The sequence below is a fragment of the Alosa sapidissima genome, chromosome 17 (genome assembly GCF_018492685.1).
Source record: "Alosa sapidissima isolate fAloSap1 chromosome 17, fAloSap1.pri, whole genome shotgun sequence".
NCBI classification, from domain to species: domain Eukaryota; kingdom Metazoa; phylum Chordata; class Actinopteri; order Clupeiformes; family Clupeidae; genus Alosa; species Alosa sapidissima.
In genome coordinates this window covers 4,207,945-4,230,389 of record NC_055973.1, presented here as the reverse complement: position 1 = coordinate 4,230,389, position 22,445 = coordinate 4,207,945, and the positions used below count along the sequence as shown (strand labels likewise).

At 44.3% G+C, this 22,445-nt stretch overlaps 1 protein-coding gene across 3 annotated transcripts in view; it reads left to right on the top strand.

Moving 5' to 3' along the window:
• The window catches only part of kmt2a (lysine (K)-specific methyltransferase 2A), a 42,484-nt gene extending 20,819 nt beyond the window's left edge, over positions 1-21,665 (top strand). For all 3 annotated transcript variants that reach the window (XM_042067862.1, XM_042067863.1, XM_042067861.1), the window contains exons 15-35: positions 202-375; positions 1,721-1,831; positions 1,932-2,002; positions 3,254-3,447; positions 3,841-3,941; positions 4,255-4,392; positions 6,358-6,516; positions 6,926-7,043; positions 7,171-7,249; positions 7,367-7,527; positions 7,743-7,904; positions 8,510-13,037; positions 13,133-13,201; positions 13,344-13,426; positions 14,056-14,226; positions 14,395-14,469; positions 14,594-14,768; positions 15,716-15,823; positions 15,922-16,005; positions 16,254-16,383; positions 16,598-21,665. In XM_042067862.1, coding sequence (XP_041923796.1) covers positions 202-375; positions 1,721-1,831; positions 1,932-2,002; positions 3,254-3,447; positions 3,841-3,941; positions 4,255-4,392; positions 6,358-6,516; positions 6,926-7,043; positions 7,171-7,249; positions 7,367-7,527; positions 7,743-7,904; positions 8,510-13,037; positions 13,133-13,201; positions 13,344-13,426; positions 14,056-14,226; positions 14,395-14,469; positions 14,594-14,768; positions 15,716-15,823; positions 15,922-16,005; positions 16,254-16,383; positions 16,598-16,873 — 7,167 coding nt within the window. In that variant the 3' untranslated portion in view covers positions 16,874-21,665. The remainder of the gene's footprint in view (positions 1-201; positions 376-1,720; positions 1,832-1,931; positions 2,003-3,253; positions 3,448-3,840; positions 3,942-4,254; positions 4,393-6,357; positions 6,517-6,925; positions 7,044-7,170; positions 7,250-7,366; positions 7,528-7,742; positions 7,905-8,509; positions 13,038-13,132; positions 13,202-13,343; positions 13,427-14,055; positions 14,227-14,394; positions 14,470-14,593; positions 14,769-15,715; positions 15,824-15,921; positions 16,006-16,253; positions 16,384-16,597) is intronic.
• The last annotated feature ends 780 nt before the right edge of the window (positions 21,666-22,445 follow it).

The window sequence follows — 22,445 nt, the reverse complement described above, 5'->3', positions numbered from 1 at the left end:
AATACTTTGAATGTTTGTTAATAGTTTTAGTGTTTTTAAAATTCTCTCTCTCTCTCTTTCCATCTCTCTCTCGCTCCCTCTCTTTCTTTCTCTATCTCTCCTTCTCTCCCTCTCTCTTTGTCTCTCTCTCTCTCTCTCTCCCCCCCCCTCTCTCCCTCCCTCCCTCTCCCCTCTCTCTCTCCCTCTCTTTCTCTCTCTCAGCCTGTGATGAAGCCCCCCGAGCTGAACCCAGAGACAGAGGAAAGCCTGCCCTCTCGTCGCTCTCCTGAAGGCCCTGACCCACCTGTCTTGACCGAGGTTCCACCACACGCTGACTCGCCACCAGACCTTGAGTCCGTGGAGAAAAAGATGGAGTTGGGTCGCTACAAATCAGTGGTGAGATTATAGCGCTCCATTACACGCCTCAGTACCCGCCTTATATTATACTTACATTATATTAGATTATAAAGCCTGAGTACGCGCCTTATATTATACTTACATTATATTAGATTATAAAGCCTGAGTACGCGCCTTATATTATACTTACATTATATTAGATTATAAAGCCTGAGTACACGCCTTATATTATCCTTAATTTATATTAGATTATAGAGCCTGAGCACACGCCTTATGTTATACTAACATTATAGAGCCTCCGTACATGCCTTTGGGGACAACTCTAGTCTGACCAGTTAGTGGGGATGTTTGTGGTGTTGTGGTTAAGGAACTGGGCCAGCATGCAGTAGCCAGCAAGTTGTGGGTTTGATTCCTGGCTACACGGCTGTGCCCTTGGCCAAGGCACCTCAAAGTCAAAGTCAAAGTCAAAGTCAGCTTTATTGTCAATTTCTTCACATGTTCCAGACATACAAAGAGATCGAAATTACGTTTCTCACTATCCCACGGTGAAGACAAGACATATTTTACCAATTTAAGTCCACAGACAAACATAACATTCAAGTAAACAAAAAAGTAAGTAAATAAGAGGGCACATATAATAATGAAAAAATAAGAGCAGCAAAATTTGGTTGAAATTGTGCATAGACAGTCAATAAAATACTAGTGCAAAGTCAGGCCAATAAAAGGCTTGGGTAGTTCTGTTTGACCGAAGTAAGAAAGAAAGTGGCATAGTGGTGCAAGTTATGTAAGAGCAGCAGAAGTGTTGTGTTTTCAGGACAACAACAACAAGTTGTGAAGTGTACAAGTGTACAAGTGTGCAAGTGTGCAAGTGGAGTAGTGCAGGCGGCCATTGTGGGTCCAATGTCCAGGATGTTATGTAGCTGAGGGTGGAGGGGGGAGAGGAGGGAGAGAGTTCAGCATCCTTACAGCTTGGTGTATGAAGCTGTTGGTGAGTCTGGTAGTGCGGGAGCGCAGGCTTCTGTACCTCTTCCCAGAGGGCAGTAGATCAAACAGATTGTGAGCGGGGTGACTTGCATCACTCACAATTTTGGTCGCCTTGCGGGTGAGGTGGGTGGTGTAAATGTCCTTCAGGGAGGGGAGTGAACCCCTAGTAACCTAACCCCTAGTTGCTGTCGGGTGACTGTTCAGACTGTGTCTGTAGTCTGTAAGTCGCTTTCGATAAAAGTGTCAGCTAGATAAAATGAAATATAAATAAATAAAAAAACAAACAATGTTCACATTTATGCTTTTATTTACTATTGCTTATGTTTATGTAAAGCACATTACGGCCGAGTATGGCTTTGCTGTGCCTTTCTAAACGTTCACTTTTGCTCTTTTGTTTCAGCTGGAGTTCAGTGATGACATTGTCAAGATCATACAGACCGCCATCAACTCAGACGGTGGGCAACCAGAGAACAAGAGGGCCAACAGCATGGTCAAGGCCTTCTTCATCCGGGTGGGTGGAATTACAAGGCCTGCATGCTATTCACTGAGGTTTTCCCCAGAGCTTGCTAGCTCAGCTGCTAACTACCTTTCTCTGTTGCCCCCACCCCCAGAAAATGGAGCGCATGTTCCCCTGGTTCAAGGTGAAGGAGTCGAGATTCTGGGAGGCACAGAAGGGCTCAAAGTAAGTATCAACATCAGTTTTAAAGGGGTTTTATTTATATTTAATTTTATTTAGTTTAAATTAAAACAGTCAAAAATGACTTGAAATGAAATGGCAACAGAATGTGAAGGAATAGCCATTTTAAGATGCCTATGCTCTGTGCTGCCCATATATCCACCACAGGTTAATATGATAACTAGTCTGAGACCAGCCGTCTCTCTATATATCCACCACAGGTTAATATGATAACTAGCCTGAGACCAGCCGTCTCTCTATATATCCACCACAGGTTAATATGATAACTAGCCTGAGACCAGCCGCCTCTCTATATATCCACCACAGGTTAATATGATAACTAGCCTGAGACCAGCCGCCTCTCTATATATCCACCACAGGTTAATATGATAACTAGCCTGAGACCAGCCGTCTCTCTATATATCCACCACAGGTTTTACCACTTTGCGCCTCAAAGATATACAATCAGGATGGTAATATGACTTTTCATCCTTGGACTTGCATCAAATTGAATGCAGCCCCATGGAAGAGACATTCAGGACAACTCCAATCCTACAGAGCTTTTCACACCGCCGCCCTTTAAGGGCCCCACTCCTTATCAACCATTACTATAGACTGTTTGTTTTGCTCACAACCGACTTAGCCACACGCCAACCCAGCAGCGTGAGCGAATGACGGGGGCATTATGTGGATTTACCCTCAGCTGCTGGACATCTGCCCCTGGCTCTTTGTGTGCCACACGATCAGATTTCCAATGGAAAGATCGGGCAGCTCAGCGCCGTTGGGCTGTTTGCGGCAGCACGAGCGGTGTCGCGTTTCTCAAGCGTAACTTTGACAGCTTGTGAGGCTGGCTTGCGGTTGGACTGTGGGTCCGCATAATTTGTTAGTGTGAAATATTCATAGGGTCAACCCGGCTGTTTGGAGGATCAGTTTTGTGGTGATGCTACAAACATGATAAGGAAGAAGGGCCGCAGGTGTCCTCGCTGTGTTTAAAAAGAAAGTGAAAAGGCTGCACTGTCTGTCACATTACCATCCTGACTGCACATCTTTGGGTTTATTACTTGTTGTCTTTTGGAAACTTCAAATGGTGAAGTCACACTGTTAGTCTACAACAGGGAGGTTGTGGCATTAATTATGCTGAGGGGGAAGCTTGAAATTAGAGGGAACTGGATAGCAAATGGAGAATATCCAACTTCACCCGACCATGAAAGTGCCCTCTAATCGGCTAACTGCAAGTTTTCATGCTTCACTTTGCAGTAGCGGGCTTCTTCCCAACGCAGTGCTTCCCCCATTCCTGGATCATAATTATGCGCAGTGGCAGGACCGGATGGAGCAGAGCAGTGCCGAGCGGCCTCCGCTGGTGAAGATCATCCCTGCCCCGACCCACAAGCCCCCAGGGGAGCCGGACTTCCCCGCCACGCCTCCCTCCCAACCCCCTCACGTCATCCATGGTGAGCATACTAAGGAGATGCTTTTAACTTCTCAGAACCCTGCCAGAATGACAAGAGGTTTTTGTACTGTTTGTGTGGGGTTTGAGAGGATTAGGGTTTGTATGCACATGTGGATTTTTGTGTACACTTCTGTAATTATAAAATGCTTCCCTAATGCGCAGTCTGAGTGTATTTCAGACTTGTCTCTGCAAAACTTCTTGAATTAAGTGAATAGTTTCTGTAAGAGGTGATTTCAGATCAGAAGGTTTTTGTGGTTGAGGTTCTCAACACAAAGATCAGTGGACCGAGGGGTCTGTTGGGTTTCTCTTGTGCTTTTACCTGGCTGATGGTTTCAGATCCTTGGGCCTCAGTTGTTTGTTTGTTGTTTGTTGACTGTTGTTTATCTCCTCTCAGAGCTCTCTCCCGAGGGCAGTCCCGAGCAGCTCCCTCCACCTGGTCTAGGAGACAACAGGCAGTGTGTGCTCTGTCTCAAGTATGGGGATGAGAATACCAACGTAAGTCAACACATGGCATATACAGTATGAAAAGCACAAAAGGCAGAACATTTTCACACCTTCAGAGTTATAAGAAACTTATACAGCAGACAATACATTAGACTCGATTTACTTTGTTTGTTTAGATGTATTTATAGATGTCTATTTAGCCAAGACTATCAGTGACAAAGTGTAGGAATTGCCCTTTTTGTCAAATGTCAAGGTAATGGATACCCATTTAGAGCTAAGGGAAACTCATTTCTCTGCCATTTAAGTCAGTTCATTGAGATATTATTGATTTAAACTGGTGGTCTTTGATCTATCCATGTTGCAGGAGGGCGGACGGCTCCTGTACATTGGCCAGAATGAGTGGACTCATGTAAACTGTGCCCTGTGGTCTGCTGAAGTGTTTGAGGATGACGACGGCTCCCTGAAGAATGTGCACATGGCAGTGATAAGAGGCAAACAGTTGGTAAGTACTTTAGTAAGACCTGCAAATCATATATATATATATATATATATATATATATATATATATATATATATATATACACACACACACATCAGTGTTTCCCACAGAATTTAATTCTATTTGTGGTGGTAGGTCTGCAGAATTAACTTGAATGCAACAGTTTTTAACAAATTAGCGCAGCGTGGTTATGATGCTAACCAGATTTAAGCACAATACTTTGGCCTATGACAGTGTTTCTCAAACTTTTTCAGTTTCAGGACCACTTAGTCTACGCCTGTAATTAGTCTACACAATAGGCCTACTCACTGAACCACCTTGCTTATTGTCTTTGCACTTTGCTTATTGTGTGCCTCGCTAGATGGTGATATGCGCCCAAACACAACACATTCCCCAAACAGACTCTCCATCTTAGTCATAGCAAAGAATGTCTAATAAGGGGAGAACTGCCACTCTCAGAAAACTTCCGGTTTCTGAACTGGTTGCAGTTCCTTCTGTGGTTCCACATGAGGGCGCTCGTCCACGAGTGCAGAATGCATGGAGGTCTATGGAGCTGTACCCCTCAAAATCCACTTTTCTTGGGATATAAATTTTTTTCAAGTAATTTGAGTATTGCATTTGAAAGGGGAGGCAAAGAAAATACACTTGGTTGAGTATTATATTTTTTAAAGTCACTTAATTGTTCTAAAAAGCCTTTCAAATGTGTCAATGACGTCATTCATTAGCACAATGCTAGCGTGTTATGTGCAATAACGACCCAACCTGTAAGAAATCAAAAGGACATTAGTACTCGTTCATTCAACTTTTGACCTATAACCCTTGTTGAAGTTATACAAACTACAATCAAATCTGAGATTTGTCAACGACAATCAGGTGAAAGAGACCAATTTAGCTGTCTAGCTCCATTGACTCCCATTCATTCTGCACTCATGGCGATCGCCCCCAGTGGAACTCTGGTGGAACTGCATCCAAAATTCGGTACAATGGGACTTAATACGGAGTGGCAAGGCTCTCCGTAGACGGGCTCTGGCCATAGCTGTCTTGCTAGCGAACTTTCCATATTAGCTTACTTGCTAGCAAACTTTGCATCATCAGTCTAACTAGTTAAATAGTTGACATTACATGATGAACATTTTCGTATGGACATTCTGGGGGATGTTAATTTGTATGAGAGAAGCTTCAACTTCTGGGTATGTAGCATTGTGGCATAAAGCTTAGGTAGTTAGCTTGCTAACTCTGGCAGAAATTGCAGTGTTCTTGTTCCATGTAGTTTCGTGTTGCAGCCACAGGGTTGCAGCAACAGTACGTAGACTAGCCTACAGGAAAGCTGAACGTACGAACTCATTCGGAATATTTTGAAAACATAACAGCTAGATATTCTGTCTTATCATTTTGTAGACGAAAATGAAGAGAGATTTTATCTTAGTTTTTATTTCGTGCAAAACATTTTAGTCTCGTCTTTTTTCGTCAACAATAATGCATCTTAAGATAGTCTTAGTCAGTGTTTCAGGACATTACTGCTGTCTCGTCATCGTCTCGTCTTAGTCATGAAAAAAAAAGGTCGTTGATGAACATATTTCCTCTCGTCTCGTCTGACGAAATTAACACTAAGTATATATACTCTTTTGATCCCGTGAGGGAAATTTGGTCTCTGCATTTATTCCAATCCGTGAATTAGGGAAACACACTCAGCACACAGTGAACACACAGTAAGGTGAAGCACACACTAATCCCGCCGCAGTGAGCTGCCTGCACACAATAGTGGCGCTCGGGGAGCAGTGAGGGGTTAGGTGCCTTGCTCAAGGGCACTTCAGCCGTGCCTACTGGTCGGGGTTCGAACCGGCAACCCCCCGGTTACAAGTGCGAAGCGCTAACCAGTAGCCACCTGGTTGTTGACTAGGCCCTGTTGTTGTTGTTTTCTAACCCGGTTGTTGACTAGCCCCTATTGTCTTTCTGTGCCCCTCGCAGCGATGTGAGAACTGCCAGAGACCTGGAGCGACTGTGGGCTGCTGTCTGACCACCTGCAACAGCAACTACCACTTCATGTGCGCCCGCCAGCGACGCTGCGTCTTCCTCGAGGACAAGAAGGTCTACTGCCAGAGACACAAGGACCTGATCAAGGGCGAGGTAAGATGGCGTGTAAAGTCATCACATTAGTATTGTTTTGGCCACTGCCAACCAGAAGTAAGGAAAGGGCAGGTCCTGAGAGTGAGGTCATCTCTTTGATTACCAGTCTTGCCTTATGCCCATGCACAGAACTGATGCATTCAGAGGTCAAAAGCTTTTGAACCTGAAACACTGCACACACACATATTATGATGGACATAATTATGCTTCATGCTCATGGACTATGTCGTGTGTGTGTGTGTGTAGCTTCTATTTTGTTCTATAAATAACAAGCTTTTCTTGTGCACTATGTAGCTTCTGTGACTTTATCACTTGTTCACTTGAAATTAATGTGGACATATAAGTAAGCTATATAAATGAATACTTCGTTACTTAAATACATATTCTTGTTCCTTTTTTTGCTAACCAGGTGATATCAGACTCTGGGTTTGAGGTAACACGCAGGATTCTGGTGGACCTAGAGGGCATCAGCCTTCGGCGGAAGTTCATCAATGGGCTTCCTCCTGACAACATCCATATGATGATAGGTCAGAGTTCATGACCTTTCATATCATTTCAGTTTGTACTGTGAATCCATTTGAACTACTGCTGATTTACTTTGATGTTGCTCATTTGGAACTTTGAAGATGAATCGTGTCCTTTAACTTTTCGTAGGCTCAATGACCATAGACTGTCTTGGAATGCTGACGGACCTGTCAGATTGTGAGAGGAATCTTTTCCCAATCGGTTACCAGTAAGTGAGACCTATGTTTATGCAGCAACTTTGTGAATGGAATCAAAATGCAATGACATTGTTTATGTTGAAAAAAAGGTGTTGTTGAATAAATGCTGTTTCTGCTCACTCCTGCAGGTGTTCGAGAGTCTACTGGAGCACCACTGATGCTCGCAAGCGGTGTGTTTACACCTGTAGGATCTTAGTGTATCGCCCCCAAGTGGTAGAAACAGTCACTGACAGCACAGTCTCCTGTGAGAAGAACTTTACCATTGCTCACAGCCCCTCCACAGTCCCAGGTCAGCCACAAACTCCTCCAACTTTTGTACCTTCCTGATATCTATCTATCTATCTATCTATCTATCTATCTATCTATCTATCTATCTATCTATCTGTGCTTTTTTCAATAATATTTCAAATGTTATTTTGAACCTTCTTGATGTGTGATCTAATCTCACCAAGAAGTTGAGTCTGAGTGAAAACCTTTTCCTGATGAGAGTTAATATTCAAACAGAAATGGAGATGATCACATCCTCTCAGCTGGTGGATTCAGCAAAGCTGTCCTGTTCCAAGCCAGTGGCTGCAGCTTCCAGGCCAAAGATGCTCTTCCGAAACAGGCACCCCAGCTATCCACCATGCCACAAGTCTCCCATCTCCAGACCACTTCCCTCTCCAGGTACTATAGGAAGGCTTTTCAATTTGTAGTGAAATGGATTAGGAGAAGAGTTTGCATGCAGTAGCCTGAAAAGTTGTGAGTTTGATTCCCAGGTGCCATTGTTGGGCCCTTGAGAAAGGCACTTAAGTTGCTCCAGGGGGTTAATTGACATCTGTAAGTCGCTCAGGATAAAAGGGTCAGCCAAATAAACAAACAAAAACATAAATAAACATGTATCTACACTCTTCAAAGCTCATGGCTTAAAGATCTCAGAACTAAGGCATGTGGAGGATTGTCTAAGTTTTGGAAATAAATGCTATTACAGTATATGTAGTGAATTCAAAGATTTCTGAATTATACTCATAACATTTCTGTGCTGTGACTAAGGCCTGTAGGCTGTTGAATTGTGCAGCAGTAATTGAGTGTTATTCAAAAACATTATTAGATTTTGAAGTTAAGCAATGTGTCTTATGTCCCCTGAAATTTGTCATGATGTAATGTCGGTTACTTGAAAAGATACCAAAATACAATACTCTGTGAATGATTCAGTTGTGCCTCTACACCGTTTACAAATGGAGATAATTAACTCATTTGAAATAAGTCAGCCTGTTTTTGTTCTTTTTCAGGAGGCTTCACCAGTTCAGCACATGAGATTGTGACTGTGGGTGACCCTCTGCTGAGCTCCTGTCTCGGAAGAATTGGATCCCGGCGACACAGCACTTCCTCGCTCTCACCTCAATCATCCAGAAACACAGTTGTACCCACAGCGCAGAGCAGTTATCTGTTCAGTCCGCAAAGCACAGCATCCTCTAGTTCCTCCATTACAACTACTCCCTTATCCCTCTCTTCCTACACATGGGACCGCGCACAGAGGGACTCCGGCACAAAGGGTCGGCCCTTTGCTTCCGTGAGGTCCCAGAACTGTCAGGTTAGCGCCTCAAGTCCAGGATCTCAGCAAAGACAGTCAGGTGTCAATGAAAAAGGTGACTGCAGCCGAGAACCACCTGGAAAGCAGTCCGAGGGAGAGGCGATGCATCTGTCTGCTCCGCTGATGATGGGGATGAACCAGGTGTCGCCACCTTTGGGAACGGCCGTCCTTACGAGTCACCAGAGGAGTAGCAGCAGCACTAAGGGCGAGAAGGGGAAGCAGCAAGGAATGAAAGACACTTCAGACCTTCCAGCCGAATCAACTCTCCTGTCTTGTCAGCCCCAAGCTGCTTTACCCAAAGATGGAGGCAACCCCATCCAGGAAGGCACACCAGCCGCAAAAGACACAGGGATACCGGGGTCCCCAAAGCCACCATACCACAAAAGCGGAGGGAGGAAGTCACATGACTATGTGGCGGGGCCTGCCCCTGCTGCTGCCATGAAACCCCGCTGGTCGTCTGGAGCTACCGTGGGAGAGGAGGACATTAAACGCGGCTCTCAGGCAACACCAGCAGTAACCGCGAGTTGCAGGACCTCCAGCACCAAAGAGACATGCTCCAAAATGGGATTCAGTGGAAGCATCGAGGCATCGAAGGAGAGGGAGAAAACTACTAAAAAGATCAAGACCCCTCTTCAGAAAAAGGGCAGTGATATCAAAACACTCGGCCAAGACCAAAACTTTCAAAACAGTAACAACAAATCTGCAGTACACAGCAGCAACACCAAAGCAGCCGGAACAAATGCGGTTGATAAACATGACAGTCAAGGAGGGAATAGACCACTAAAGTCAAGGGAGAGGTTCAGTTCTGAGAGCAAGAACAGCTCCAGTTTAGAGGGAATGCAGCCAGAGACGGGCTCAGATGCAGGTATTAGGGCTGCGCTCAATCAAACCAAAGCAAGCAAGGAGCTGATCAAAAGGGAAAAGAAGCCTACAGGAAAAGCATCTTTAATATCTCCAAAAATAGATCCTAATGGGACCAAAGTGATCAGTACAGGCTCGGATACAAATCTGTCGACTGCAGTTACCCCGGTCAGTCAGGGTCCACAGAGGAGGTCCACCTGTCCACCTGTCCTCTTCTCTTCGCCATCTGCCAGCTCAGAAAGCTCAGAGTCCGAGAGCCAAGCTCACCCAGAGGACTGTGAAGAACATCTGCGAGAGGGAGAGGGAGCTGAGGACGGAGAAGATCCCTCCATGGAGGACGAAGGCAGCATCGACAAGCACAACGAGGAAGACAGCGACGGTTCGGGGTCAGCCAAGCGAAGGTACCCGCGGCGTAGTACACGGGCTCGCGCCAATATGATCTTTGGTTTGACGCCTTTCTATGGCGTGCGTTCCTATGGCGAGGAAGACATCGACTTCTATGGCGGCGGAGAGGTCATTGGGAAAAAGCGGTCCGGAATGAGCAAGCGTTCTGCCGAGGGGCAAGTCGATGGGGCAGATGATATGAGCACTTCGTTGTCAGAGGATAGTGGGGAAGACGAGGAGGTTGGACTGGGGCCGTGTCCAAACAAAGACTCCTATTACTATAACTTTACACGCACCATCATCAACCGTAACGTCAGATTACACCCTGAGGGAGTGGGAAGAGGGTCACAGTTTGGCAGGTTTCTGAACGAAGATGCAGGAGAGAGTACAGATCACATGGAGGAATCTGGAGCCATACCATTGAGTCTGGGCCGTCCCCAAATTGGCCAGCTGGATGGCGTCGATGATGGCTCTGAGAGCGACGCCAGCTTGAGTACCAGCAGCACCACAACTGCCACAACGTCCACTACCCACAAAACCTCTGGGAAAAGGAAGAGCCGTGAGAGTCGGGCGGAGAGGATGGCAGCAGGCTCAGGGAAAGACTCCGACAGCAGCGCTGGAGGGGGGAATGGCAGCAGTCGAGAGAGCAGGAAGAACCAGAAGGAGTCTTGTCTGTCTCTGGGGAACGTCAAGTCACAGGGGCAAGACCCTCTGGAGGCACAGTTGTCCCTCACCACAGACCTGCTCAAGTCTGATTCTGACAACAACTACAGTGATGACTGTGGCAACATCCTGCCTTCTGACATCATGGATTTTGTGTTGAACACGCCATCAATGCAGGCCTTGGGTCAACAGCCAGAGTCATCTTCTCCGGAACTTTTGCTAGGTGAAGGGTACGGGGTCGACGTCAACCGGAGGAAAGACTCTGCGCTGCTCTTTGACATACCACTGCCTAGCACTGAGCCTGGGGAGAGCAACTCGACTATTTCCGTCGAGGAGTCCTACAGCCTGCAGCTGGGCCTGCCCTCTGACCTCTCAGTTCTGACCACGCGGAGCCCTTCCGTTAGCAACCAGAATCACAACACTCTCATTCCGGAAGCTTCCGTTAGCAACCAGAATCACAACACTCTCATTCCGGAAGCTTCGGAGAGCACAATACTGTCATTGACTACTGATGAAACTGTGGAGAAAGCTGGAGACAAGCCAGGGGTCAGGACGAGCGAGGTGTCTGAGGAAGGAGGTGGAGACTCACAGGTAACTAATGATCAGCTGACACCCAAGCATTTCATAACGGGCATCGAGGGCGAGCATATTTCCAATCAAGTCAGTCAGGTGATTGAACCAGATAACCAGGACGTTGCCAGGACCTCTGGGACACCAGGATTACCTAGTTCTCCTACGCTGCCTCTACAAAGTCAGAAATACATACCTGTCACTGCTGTAAGCCCTGGACCTTCTCAGGTTGCTAGCACTGCTGTTCAAACCCCTTCCTCTCATCTCAAACCTGCCCCGGAAAAATTGATTGTTGTGAATCAGCGAATGCAGCCTCTCTACGTCTTGCAGACTCTACCCAATGGAGTGACACAGAAGATACAAATCACACCTTCAGTTGGTACGACAGGGGTCATGAGCACTAGTCCCTCTGTGTTGAGCTCCATGACTCTCACAGCAGGTCTCCCCAATCAGCCCATATTTCCTGCGGGTGGAAAGGGCCTATTACCCATGTCTCACCACCCACAAATTCATACTCTTACTAATACAACTCAGGCCAGTTTCCAACCTGTCATTCCCAACACCACATCAGGCCTCCTCATAGGCATCCCCTCCCATGACTCCCAGATTATCGTGTCTGAAGCAGGACGCAGACCTGATTTGGCACCCAGCGTCACGATGGTCTCCAGTGCACCATCCTTGTCTCCCTCTTCATCTGTGCTTTCCTCAGGACATGGCAAGAAACGGCCCATAACCCGGCTTCTGCCACGCAAAAGCAAAAAACCTCCTCGCTCCCGAAGCCACCCACCGTTAGCGCCATCAGAAGTGGCACCCAACATGACCCTTATAAACTTGTCGTCTCCTCAAATCACAGCTGGAATTTCCACTCAGTCTGGTTTAGTTGAACTGGGCACCCTAACCACAGCCACTACCACGTCCCATCGCAAAATCCCCAATATCATTAAACGACCAAAAGGGGTAATGCTGGTGCCACAGCCTATGCCCATTACATCCAGCGGTCAGCCTGGCATCTTGGGGCAGGACACGTCCACCCACTTGTTGCCATGTACTGTTTCAGGGCTCAATCCAAACCAACAGGTGTTGAACGTTGTCTCAGTGGCACCTAGCGGAGCTGGCAACATTCTCGGCGCGAGTTCAGTTTCTCTGAGCACACCTGGACTCCTGAGTTCCACTGAGATTACGGGGGCCTTCAGCAATCTGCTCTTCAAAGCCGGCCCACATAATCTGACCATTCCAGACCAACAGATGGTTCTCCACTCCGGAGGGGCCATGATGCCGCAGCTAACTCACCCTGTGCAGACGTCTATCGCCAGTAGTATATGCGTTCTTCCACCACAGCAAACACTCAGCATGTCTGTGAGCAAGCAAGTGGACCAAGAGAGCGCCCTGCATCGCCAGCAAGTCAGTCGAATCTTGGCAGACAAACCACAAGCACTCGATCAGAGTGGGAATGTTGCGGGATCCATAGGTCCTGCCCCAAGCTTAATGGCCCAGGACCCAAGCAAGCCAGTGGTTGGGGTATTTACCCAAGGTTCATGGACAACACCCATCACCCTCCACACAAATCAGCAGCAAGTTTTCAAGTCCGCTGCACCACCCACAGCAGGTGGGAAGGGGAAACAGAAGGCCAAAAGGGTTCGGTCGACTCCAGAGAAGGCCAGCGGGAAGAAACCGAAGGGACTGCAGGCAGAGTCTCCGCTATCATCCAAGGGAGATGCGAGCTCTGCTGGTCAGCAGTCATCCTCAGGGTAAGAACTTGGCAAACGTTTCTGAACCCACAGACTTGTATTATTAATACATTGCTTTTTGTTATATTCATAGTATTATGTTTGTTTTTGTATAGGACTAAGCAGCCAGTCAATCCTGAGCCTATGGACACAGGAAAACCAATGGAAAAAGATTCAAATAAAAGGTAACAGACCAAGTTGTTAAAAATCACCTCTTTTTTTTTATGAGTAATATTTGGCTGATGTCCAGTGCGGTCTGTCTTTTCATGAAGGGCTGAATAAATCATATTGATCCACATGTGATATGTTTCTTTTTTCCTAATGTAGTTGCAGTGATGCTCCTGTGACCAAAGCGTCCCCCATCAACCAGGTGTCAGTAGAGTTGTGTGATGAGGAGTCTAAAGCCACAAGTGAGTGTCCTAGACCTGGGTAAAACCTCCTATCTCATTCACTAAATAATGTTAAAGGAACATGGCAAATTAGCTTATTTGCCGGCTCTTCACAATGCAGGTAGAACGCTCCATTGTTCATCTCATTCAAAAGTGAAGGCAGACGGTTGATCAGCTGTGTTCTAAAGAACGATTGATTCAAGTTCAGTGTGTGTTGCGAACTATTTGTTGCTCAGCAAAAGCCACAACGAAACGGTAACAAATAAATGTAAAGAGACATATCGTGGAGTTTATTTTTTCGTTTTGGCAAGTATCCGTACAATAAGCGAGATAATGTATAGAACGCCGGTCATTATTGGGAAAATAAGTAATAAATAATTATATTATTTTCCCAATAATGACCGGCGCTCTATACATTATCCCTTACTTGGATAAGAGGATACATACCCTTCTCTTCTCTATGCATGCAATAACCCAGTCTGACACCTAGTTTAGCAAAATTCACTGGAAGTCAAGTCAAGTTTATTTATATAGCGCATTTCATACACAGAGGTCATTCAATGTGCTTTACATAAACAAAACCAAACAATAATTCACTAGCAGTAGTGGTTCCTTTGAGGATTTCTTCTCTAACATTGTTATTCATTCAGGTCCTACTACTCAGAACAGTGGGAAAGGATCTGGCACTGTACTGGCTTCATCAGAGCAGGAGGATGACAAGGGAGGCAGGGACTTCCTCTCTCACTACAAGCCTAAGAAAGGCCTCATGTTTGAAATATCCAGTGATGATGGCTTTCAGATCCGTTGTGAGAGCATTGAAGGTACAAAAGACGGGGAAAATCTGAATGTTACTCCCTATCCACTGCATGCTTCAGCAACTACTAGTTACTTCCTATGTTTTATCATCCAACAAAGGACGCATCTTTGACTTTAAGGCTGAATTTTGACAAGCGTCATTTATTAAATCCCTGCAACTGTCTCTTCCACAGAGGCCTGGAAATCTTTGACTGATAAAGTCAAGGAGGCACGGTCGAACGCCAAACTCGAGGAACTTTCATTCGAGGGTGAGAATCTCATCTAGGTGTCCCCCCCACACACACACACACACACACAGAAACCCCTGTTAACTTGTTTGTTAATATGTTTGTGTGTCTCTTGCCATCCTCGTCGTTATGTCTGGCGCCTCAGGAGTTAACGGGCTCAGGATGCTCGGCGTTCTTCACCACACCGTGGTGTTTCTGCTGGAACAGCTGTGTGGTGCCAAATACTGCCGGAACTACAGTTTCCGCTTCCATAAGCCCAAGGAGTGCGACGAGCCCCCCATCAACCCTCACGGCTCCGCCCGAGTGGAGCTGCACCACAGGTATGGAATAACGACCCGTGTTCAAGGAACCCCTGTCAAGCGTCTTGTACTCTAAACGACCAGTGTTCAAAGAATCCCTGTCAACCGTCTTGTTCTCTAAATGACAAGTATTCTGAATTCTGCGCAAGTAATTGAAATATATATTTATCTGCATGAGTGTGTATTAATGCAGATGATCAACCAGAGAGAAGGAATACTCTTTTCTGATTGGCTGGTGGGGTGGCTATTAATTCTGGGACACCTATGAAGTAGATCTGGTACCATCAAGTGTTTAGTAAGTAAGGATTAACGGCCGCTGAGGTGTCCTGTTATATACTGAATTAATAAACGGCGCGTCGGGGAGTTCTTTGCCTCTCGCCCTCGTCCATTAATTCCGTATAACAGGACACATCGGCAGCCGTTATCCCTTACTTAATAAACACTTGATTGTGTAAGGGCTTTACCTGCAGTGAGTTATATTGATATCACTGAAACTCATCAGTTGGAAACATGTTAAGAAGACTGAATATGCTGCTTTCATACATTTAGACTAGCCCATTAATTCCACATTGTCCACAGCCATAGCCACAGAGTTATAGTACCATAATACTCAAGTTAATGCAGTTTAAAGAGTAGCCCGTGTAGTGAAGGAGTGAGGGACAGCTCTCAAAAATAGTTTATTTTTTCCCTGTACGTATGTTTGTTTTAACCACTAGGTCACTATTGACTATTGTTTTAAAAAGGGAAAGATTCTTGAATAGATATTGTTGGCATCTCACTTATATATTTGTTTTTGCTGTTGAGCTTTAAGCACTGAACATACACTGTCATAAATGAGTCCATTTTATGGATAGGACAGGATTGCCAGACATCCCTTACAATTTCATATCAGAAATTTGTCGTAACTAACTCATCCTTGGACACAAATCCTGTTTTTACATGCGGTTTGCCCCACCCACCCCCTGCAGGAGGTCCGTTTTCGACATGTTCAACTTCCTGGCTTCCAAACACCGGCAGCCTCCGGAGCACAACCCCCAGGAGGAGGAGGAGGAGGAGGTGCTGCTGAAGTCCGCTCGGTAGGACAAGCTGTCTCTGCATATGTGGCATGCATGCGTGTTTCATCACCCCTGTGCCTGCGGGCTCTCACACGCGCTCTGTCCTGTTCCTTTCACAGCCGTGCCATCAGCTTGGACCTGCCCATGTCCAAGAGACTCCGACACCTGAAGAAAACCTCCTGGGAAACAGTAGGCGTGTATAGGTACTTGAGCTAAGATACTTATAAATCAGGGGCAAAATTAAAGACATTGTTATTCACTGTCCTTTGATGCTCTATTCCTGATTCTGTAGTTGTAGTTTTATTTCAGTGTGTGTTGCACATACTTGGTACACATATTATTTCTTGTACATCAAGAATAATTAACATGAAGTGGGGTTCAAATCCATGCAAAGAAAGAATTAAAAAGATTTCATCATCTTTTCTGATTGGGCTGTTTTTTTCCGCTCCAGGTCAGCCATTCACGGACGAGGTCTGTTCTGCAAGCGAAACATTGACGCAGGAGAGATGATCATCGAGTACTCTGGCACCATCGTCCGCTCGGTCCTCACTGACAAACGGGAAAAGTATTATGACGAGAAGGTGAGGATGACTCATGATGAATCATTTGTAGTTTTGTAGAAAGATATGATTTGTAATTTTATAGATAGATATGATTTGTAGTTTTGTAGAAAGATATGATTTGTAGGTTGGTAGATAGATATGATTTATAGTTTTGTAGGAACATATGCTTTTTTTGTGTGTATACATTCCCTGCCATTGAGTTTTAGTTTAGTTTGGTTTTCATCTTTTCCAGGGGATTGGCTGTTACATGTTTCGCATCGATGATTATGAGGTGGTGGACGCCACGATGCATGGCAACGCAGCGCGTTTCATAAACCATTCCTGCGAGCCCAACTGCTTCTCTCGTGTCATCATTGTGGACAGTCAGAAGCACATAGTCATCTTCGCCTTGCGCAAGGTCTACCGAGGAGAAGAACTCACCTACGACTACAAGTTCCCCATCGAGGAACCTGGGAATAAGCTGCCCTGCAACTGCGGAGCCAAAAAGTGCCGCAAGTTCCTGAACTAACTCCGGCATTCTAGCACTTTTCAGGGCGATGTCGGCAGCACCTTGCTGTGGGTGACCCACAGCAGTTCCACGTTTCCTGTAGTGTGGGACACTTACAGGGCTGAAGAGGTAGCATGCGTTGAGATGGGCTTCTGTTGTTCGTCAGAGCTGTTCAGTGTGTGCTTGTGTTTTCCGGAAGGATGACATTACTGTGCCTCTTTGGTTTTTGTTACATTTCGTTGACTGGTTTTCAGTGTCATCATCTGAGAGCAATTCATTTGGGGAAATTCAGGCCTTTTTTTAATGTAAGGTTGATTTTTTTTTTTTTTTTTTTGTTGATTTTGTTTTTTTCTTTTAGCTTAATGGTTAAAAACTAGTGCCCAAGACATTTGTGTAGGTCCTCCCCATAGGTTTTAAATCTCTACATCACCACTTTTACCTTAATTTTTCAGGATATGGCCTGTAAGGATACTGATACTGTTTGTTTGATAATGCTCAATCCCATTTGCCCCTGCTTCCAGAATGTGATGGATCTCTACAAACAAGAAGAGCCACGTTGTTAGATCCATTTTACACCAAAGTGCAATTCTTTCAGGGGAGGGGTTAAAAAAAAATCAGGCTCAAACTGAAATAACGAAAGTGATCAATGAAAGCCCTTATTATTATTATTGTTATGTATTTTTGTTTCCAAGCATGGCATTCTTCAACACATCTTTTCCATCACTGAATGTATACTGAAGCCTTCAGACAGCCGTATTAGCTCTTACTGAGGCGAAGCCTGTCCATGTTCGAGACACTGTAAATATCCTGCAATCTTGTGTTGACTCAGTAGGGATGACTAGATTATGTTCATCAGTTGTTTTTCCAAACTTGATTGCAGTAATGTTGATATTTGTAAGCGTTCCTATGCTTCGTGTTCTTATGCTGAGTTGGTCCAGAGTGGGGTGGAGACGGCCTGTGATTGGCTAGGACTGAGATCCTGGTGGACTGACAGCCTGGCAACTTGAGGGACAGTAGAGTGGTCGAGCGGTTGGTTGTCCGAGTCCGTGGAAAGAGAGAGTAGGTCTGGTAACTGTTGTGAGGTGGTCGTTGGAGGACAAAATGATTGCAGAGCCATCCTTTCTTAAGAAAGAGTCAAACGTGTGTGCATGTTATGGCTGTGTCCATGATGACTGGATTTAAGGATAAATAATTGACTTGAGCTGAGCAAACGTGATATGTTGATCTATTTTATGCTTGTTTTAGACCAATATGAGAAAAATCCTCCCGTTGCTGCTTTTAATAATTAATGTTGGCAATTGAGTAAAACAAATATGATGTCTGCTTTGCGTTGGAAGTTTTATCTTTTTACGATATCAGGCGTTTTCTTTCAATATGTAAATAATATGTATATTTTTATATACGAAAGACTGAAAAGCACTCACTAGTGAATAGCACCTAATGATGGTATTTATATTTTTAATAAAACATTGTATTTATTTTAACAACATATTTGTAGGAAATAAGAGGTTTACAACACTAATGCTTGGTCTGACATTTGTAGAGCTGCCTTCCTTTCGGTTTAGTTTTTCATTTTTAACACTTCAGACTGAAGCAGTTACTGTCTCAAGAGAGTGCAGTCCACCAGTAGCTCCTATTTGCCACTCTGAAGCAAGCGTCTTTTGTATTTGTGACCACTTGTAGCGCTGGTCAGCTGTAAAGGGTCGGGAGTGAATATGCGCTTATTTCACCCTTAGCCAGCCCCTTCGCCAATTCCCTCAGAGTATGCGGTCTCTCATTGACTCTATTTTCATAGACATAAAGCATAGTTCTGTCTTTGTTCTCTTGTATTAGTTGGTCTCGTTCGATTCTATTTTTTAAAACCCAAGACTATTATTATATCCGAAAGATTTCCAAAGTTTTGATGAAGCAAATGCCCCAGTGTTCTGTGTATTTTTTTATCACGAAGAATTATTTTCGTAAAGTAACTGTAAAACCCCAGGGCTATGAAGGCTAGCCCAGTCCAAGAGTTTTCATGAAGCACTACTGCTCCAAGACTTCCTAACTACCCAGGCACTGAACAGCCTACCTGCTTCCATTTCACCACCCCATGCTCATTGTGCTCTGGATAGTTTCACTCCACCAGATATTATCAGACACAGAGAAATATCGAGCTTGAACTTACAAGACACCCCATTGAATATCCCATTGAATGCTCTTTGGTCCTTGTTAGTAGGAATAAGGTGCCTTATCTGACATTGAGATATTTCAGCGTTAACTTCACAAATGGACCGGGGCCTAAGCAGTTACCCACATCCACCTGCTGTTGCAGAAATGGTCAAGTGGCTACCAGTGGTGTACCTTCTCATCTTTGTGATGTGACGGCCTTAACACTGACTATAGCATACAGGGGTGTTTGTTCAAATGGCATTGGGTCTGCTGGTTTCTTTTTGATCAACGGTCCTTCAGTTGGCTTCCCGTTGTTGACCTCTCAATTCCCTTTTCCCCAAAGTAAACAGGCAAAAATCTCTATTTTTCCTTCTCGTGGCTGAGGAGACGGGTCGGTTTCAGAGCAATTGGATGATTTGTAAGAGACATGGGTACTATGCATATCTTTCAGAACAAAAACTCTAGATTGCTGCTGTATGCAATGAATTACTCTTTACAGAGACAGAGCGCTTTGGCCAGTACTTTTTATTCATATTCTGTACGTTTTGTATGTTGACTTGTTTGTTTGTTAGTTTATTTTGCCGTCTAACAGTATAAACACAAGGCAGTTGAGCCCTGACCCCCTTCCATTGGCTGGTCAGTGAAAACCGTAATTGACCAACACATTCTTAGGGTCGTGGGGAGGAAGACTAGAGCAGTTTATCTTTGGAAGCAAAGCCCAGCAAAGGTCAGGACAGGCACCTTGAGCACACATCTCACTTATTTTTTTCCCTCTTTCATCCAGAAGTTCTAGCTCTAGGTTGGAGAGTTCTACTGCGCCCTCTGACCCTAACCCCCCCACCCCCTCCACACACACACACACACGGCGGTCAGTACGGACAGAACTCAGGTGGGGGTCGGCTGAAGAACACACATTGCCGGGCCCTGTCAAGCCTGTGGCCTCTCGTCTAATTCAGGGATAAAGATTACGTTTGGGTCAACTCCCGCAGTTCAGCCGCAGTTTGGCCCTTATTGAATGTATTCATATATATATATATATACACCGGTGTGTGTGTGTGTGTGTGTATATATACACACACACACATTATATATATATATATATATATATATATATATATATATATATATATATGAATTATATTGACTCTTATCGCATTTGTTTGGTGTTAATGTTAGTATTTTAAGAAAGGCTGGGATGAGTTGTTTAGGGAAAGTCTTGTCACAGAAAAATAATATGTTGGAACGGTGATGAAGAAAATAGAAACAAGGACATGAGGAATAACTATCCCAAGGGCTTTGCCGCTTTTTTCCATTTTTCATGTTAGTTTAGAATGAGACGCTTCCGAAACAGGTGAACGCAGTCAGTCAGTCAGTCAGTCAGTCAATCAATCAGTTAGTTAGTTGGTCAAAACTCAAAAGAGGCAGACCAATTCAGTTGTTCCTTGGACTTCGTACCGTGACATCATTTCTCAGTGGTATTACAACTTGACATGTAATTACAGTATCCAATATATACATACACATGTACATGCATACAGGAGCATAATGTATAAATAGTACATTTTGTAAGTCAATATCTTCACTATATGGAATGGACAGACAAACTTAGTTACAATAGCAGCAACAGATTCTTAATGGTTAATAATCATGTTTGATGTACTCAATAATAACTTTTGAGTTTCAGAAACCTTTCAGAGTAACTAACCTTCATTTTGTAAATGTGCATCCAGTATCTGTTAATTTGTGCCCGTGCATTGCCGTTTTTCCTTTTCGTTTCTTTTTTGTTCTTCTCTAGAAAGGAACAATATTAATAATCATGCGAAATGTAAATGTATTCTGTAGTTGTAAACTTCTTGAGGTCAAATGTTTTATTTTCCTGTGTTTTTATCGTTGTAGTGAAAGTGTTTCATTTTTGCTCTGTACATTCTGAAGCAGGATTTGGACTGATGGTAGAAGTAGGTTTGTCAAGGCCAGGAAAAGAATAATGCTCTTATTCTTCACCCACCCAAGTGTCCTGTACTGTTCTCTCTAACATTTTGAAGCTTGAGTTGTTCTTGTTCTGACTTTTTTTTTTAAATAAGTGATAGTGATTTTTTAATCCTTTTAATTTATTTATTTTGTATGTAACTTTGGCATATCCGTAAAAATAATGATCTGCATGTCCACATCCTCATCCTCTCTAGCGCAAGTCAAGATGGTGGGATAATGCCTCATCAGCATTTGGAAGCCTTTTTCCCTTTTTGAAGGGAGTGTATTTGTAATAGGAGGAGTGTTGTGTGTGTGTGAGCTCCACTGACTTGTAGATGATGATGCTGGGAGGATATGGACACAGACACGTGTACTGCACTTAACGGAAAACCACAGACAGTAATGACCATTTTAATACTGACGCTAAAAAGAAAAAAGAAAGTCGGTTTTCTTTTTTTTCTTTTTCTCTTGTCTGAGTTGCCCACCAGTATTCACCAATATCACAGAAATGAAGGAAAACAAAACAGTTAAATTACAATCGCAAAACCACAAACTACTAAGGATGAATGTATAATGAGAAAAAAAATACAATTGTACATAAGTGTAAAAAGGAAAGTTTCTAATCATGTTTATTTTCTATGCACCTTTTTTATTTAAGTGATAGTTTAAGTAATAAACATGTCTCCTTTACTCCTCACAGTGACTCAGGTGCATCATTTTTGTGTGTGTGCGTGTGTGTGTGTGTGGTGGGGCCCAGTGGATTACAGTAGCTACACTTACAATCTGTATTTTAAAGTCCAACAGACAGGCCCAGTTTCCTCCCATCCTCCCCCACCCGCTCCACTTTCCCTCCATCACATGACTCCGTCACTGTTCCAGTGTTCCAGTGTCCTAATATCTTTACACTTAACTGGGTACAGCTGAGGGGCATTATGTTTTTAAGAGCTTTTACATCAATCTTGAATTGCTCAAATGATTAGAGCTGTTGCCTGCACAAGTGGCTGGCCTGGTTACCCTGAATTACAGGGAAAAGGACACAATGTGTTAATATTTGCCAGGGATGCGTTCACATGTTTAGCCGTGGCCCTCCAGGGTTTGGGAGGCTGCATGAGGCCCCCAGCTCTCCTTTGGTGGTGCACTAATAGGCCGCTTGGCAGCCCAGTAATGAGAAGTAAAAGTAGAGAAGAGGGAATTTTATAGACCCCCCACCAGACAAATAGCACTCTTTAAACCACAAAGCAGAGAAAGCAATGCATATGTTATCTGAATGTCTTAAAGTTGTGAATGTATATTTTGTGCAAATGACTATTTACAGTTTGCTATCAATTGTTTTTTATTTCATTTAATGTAGAAACTATAGTTTAATTTGATCATTACAGTTAGAAATGCCTTGTTTGAAACCCCAGCTGTCCGTAGTTAGTGGTACAGCTACTTTGCAGCCTAAGGACATCTAGAGCTATAAAAGTAAATTGAGCAA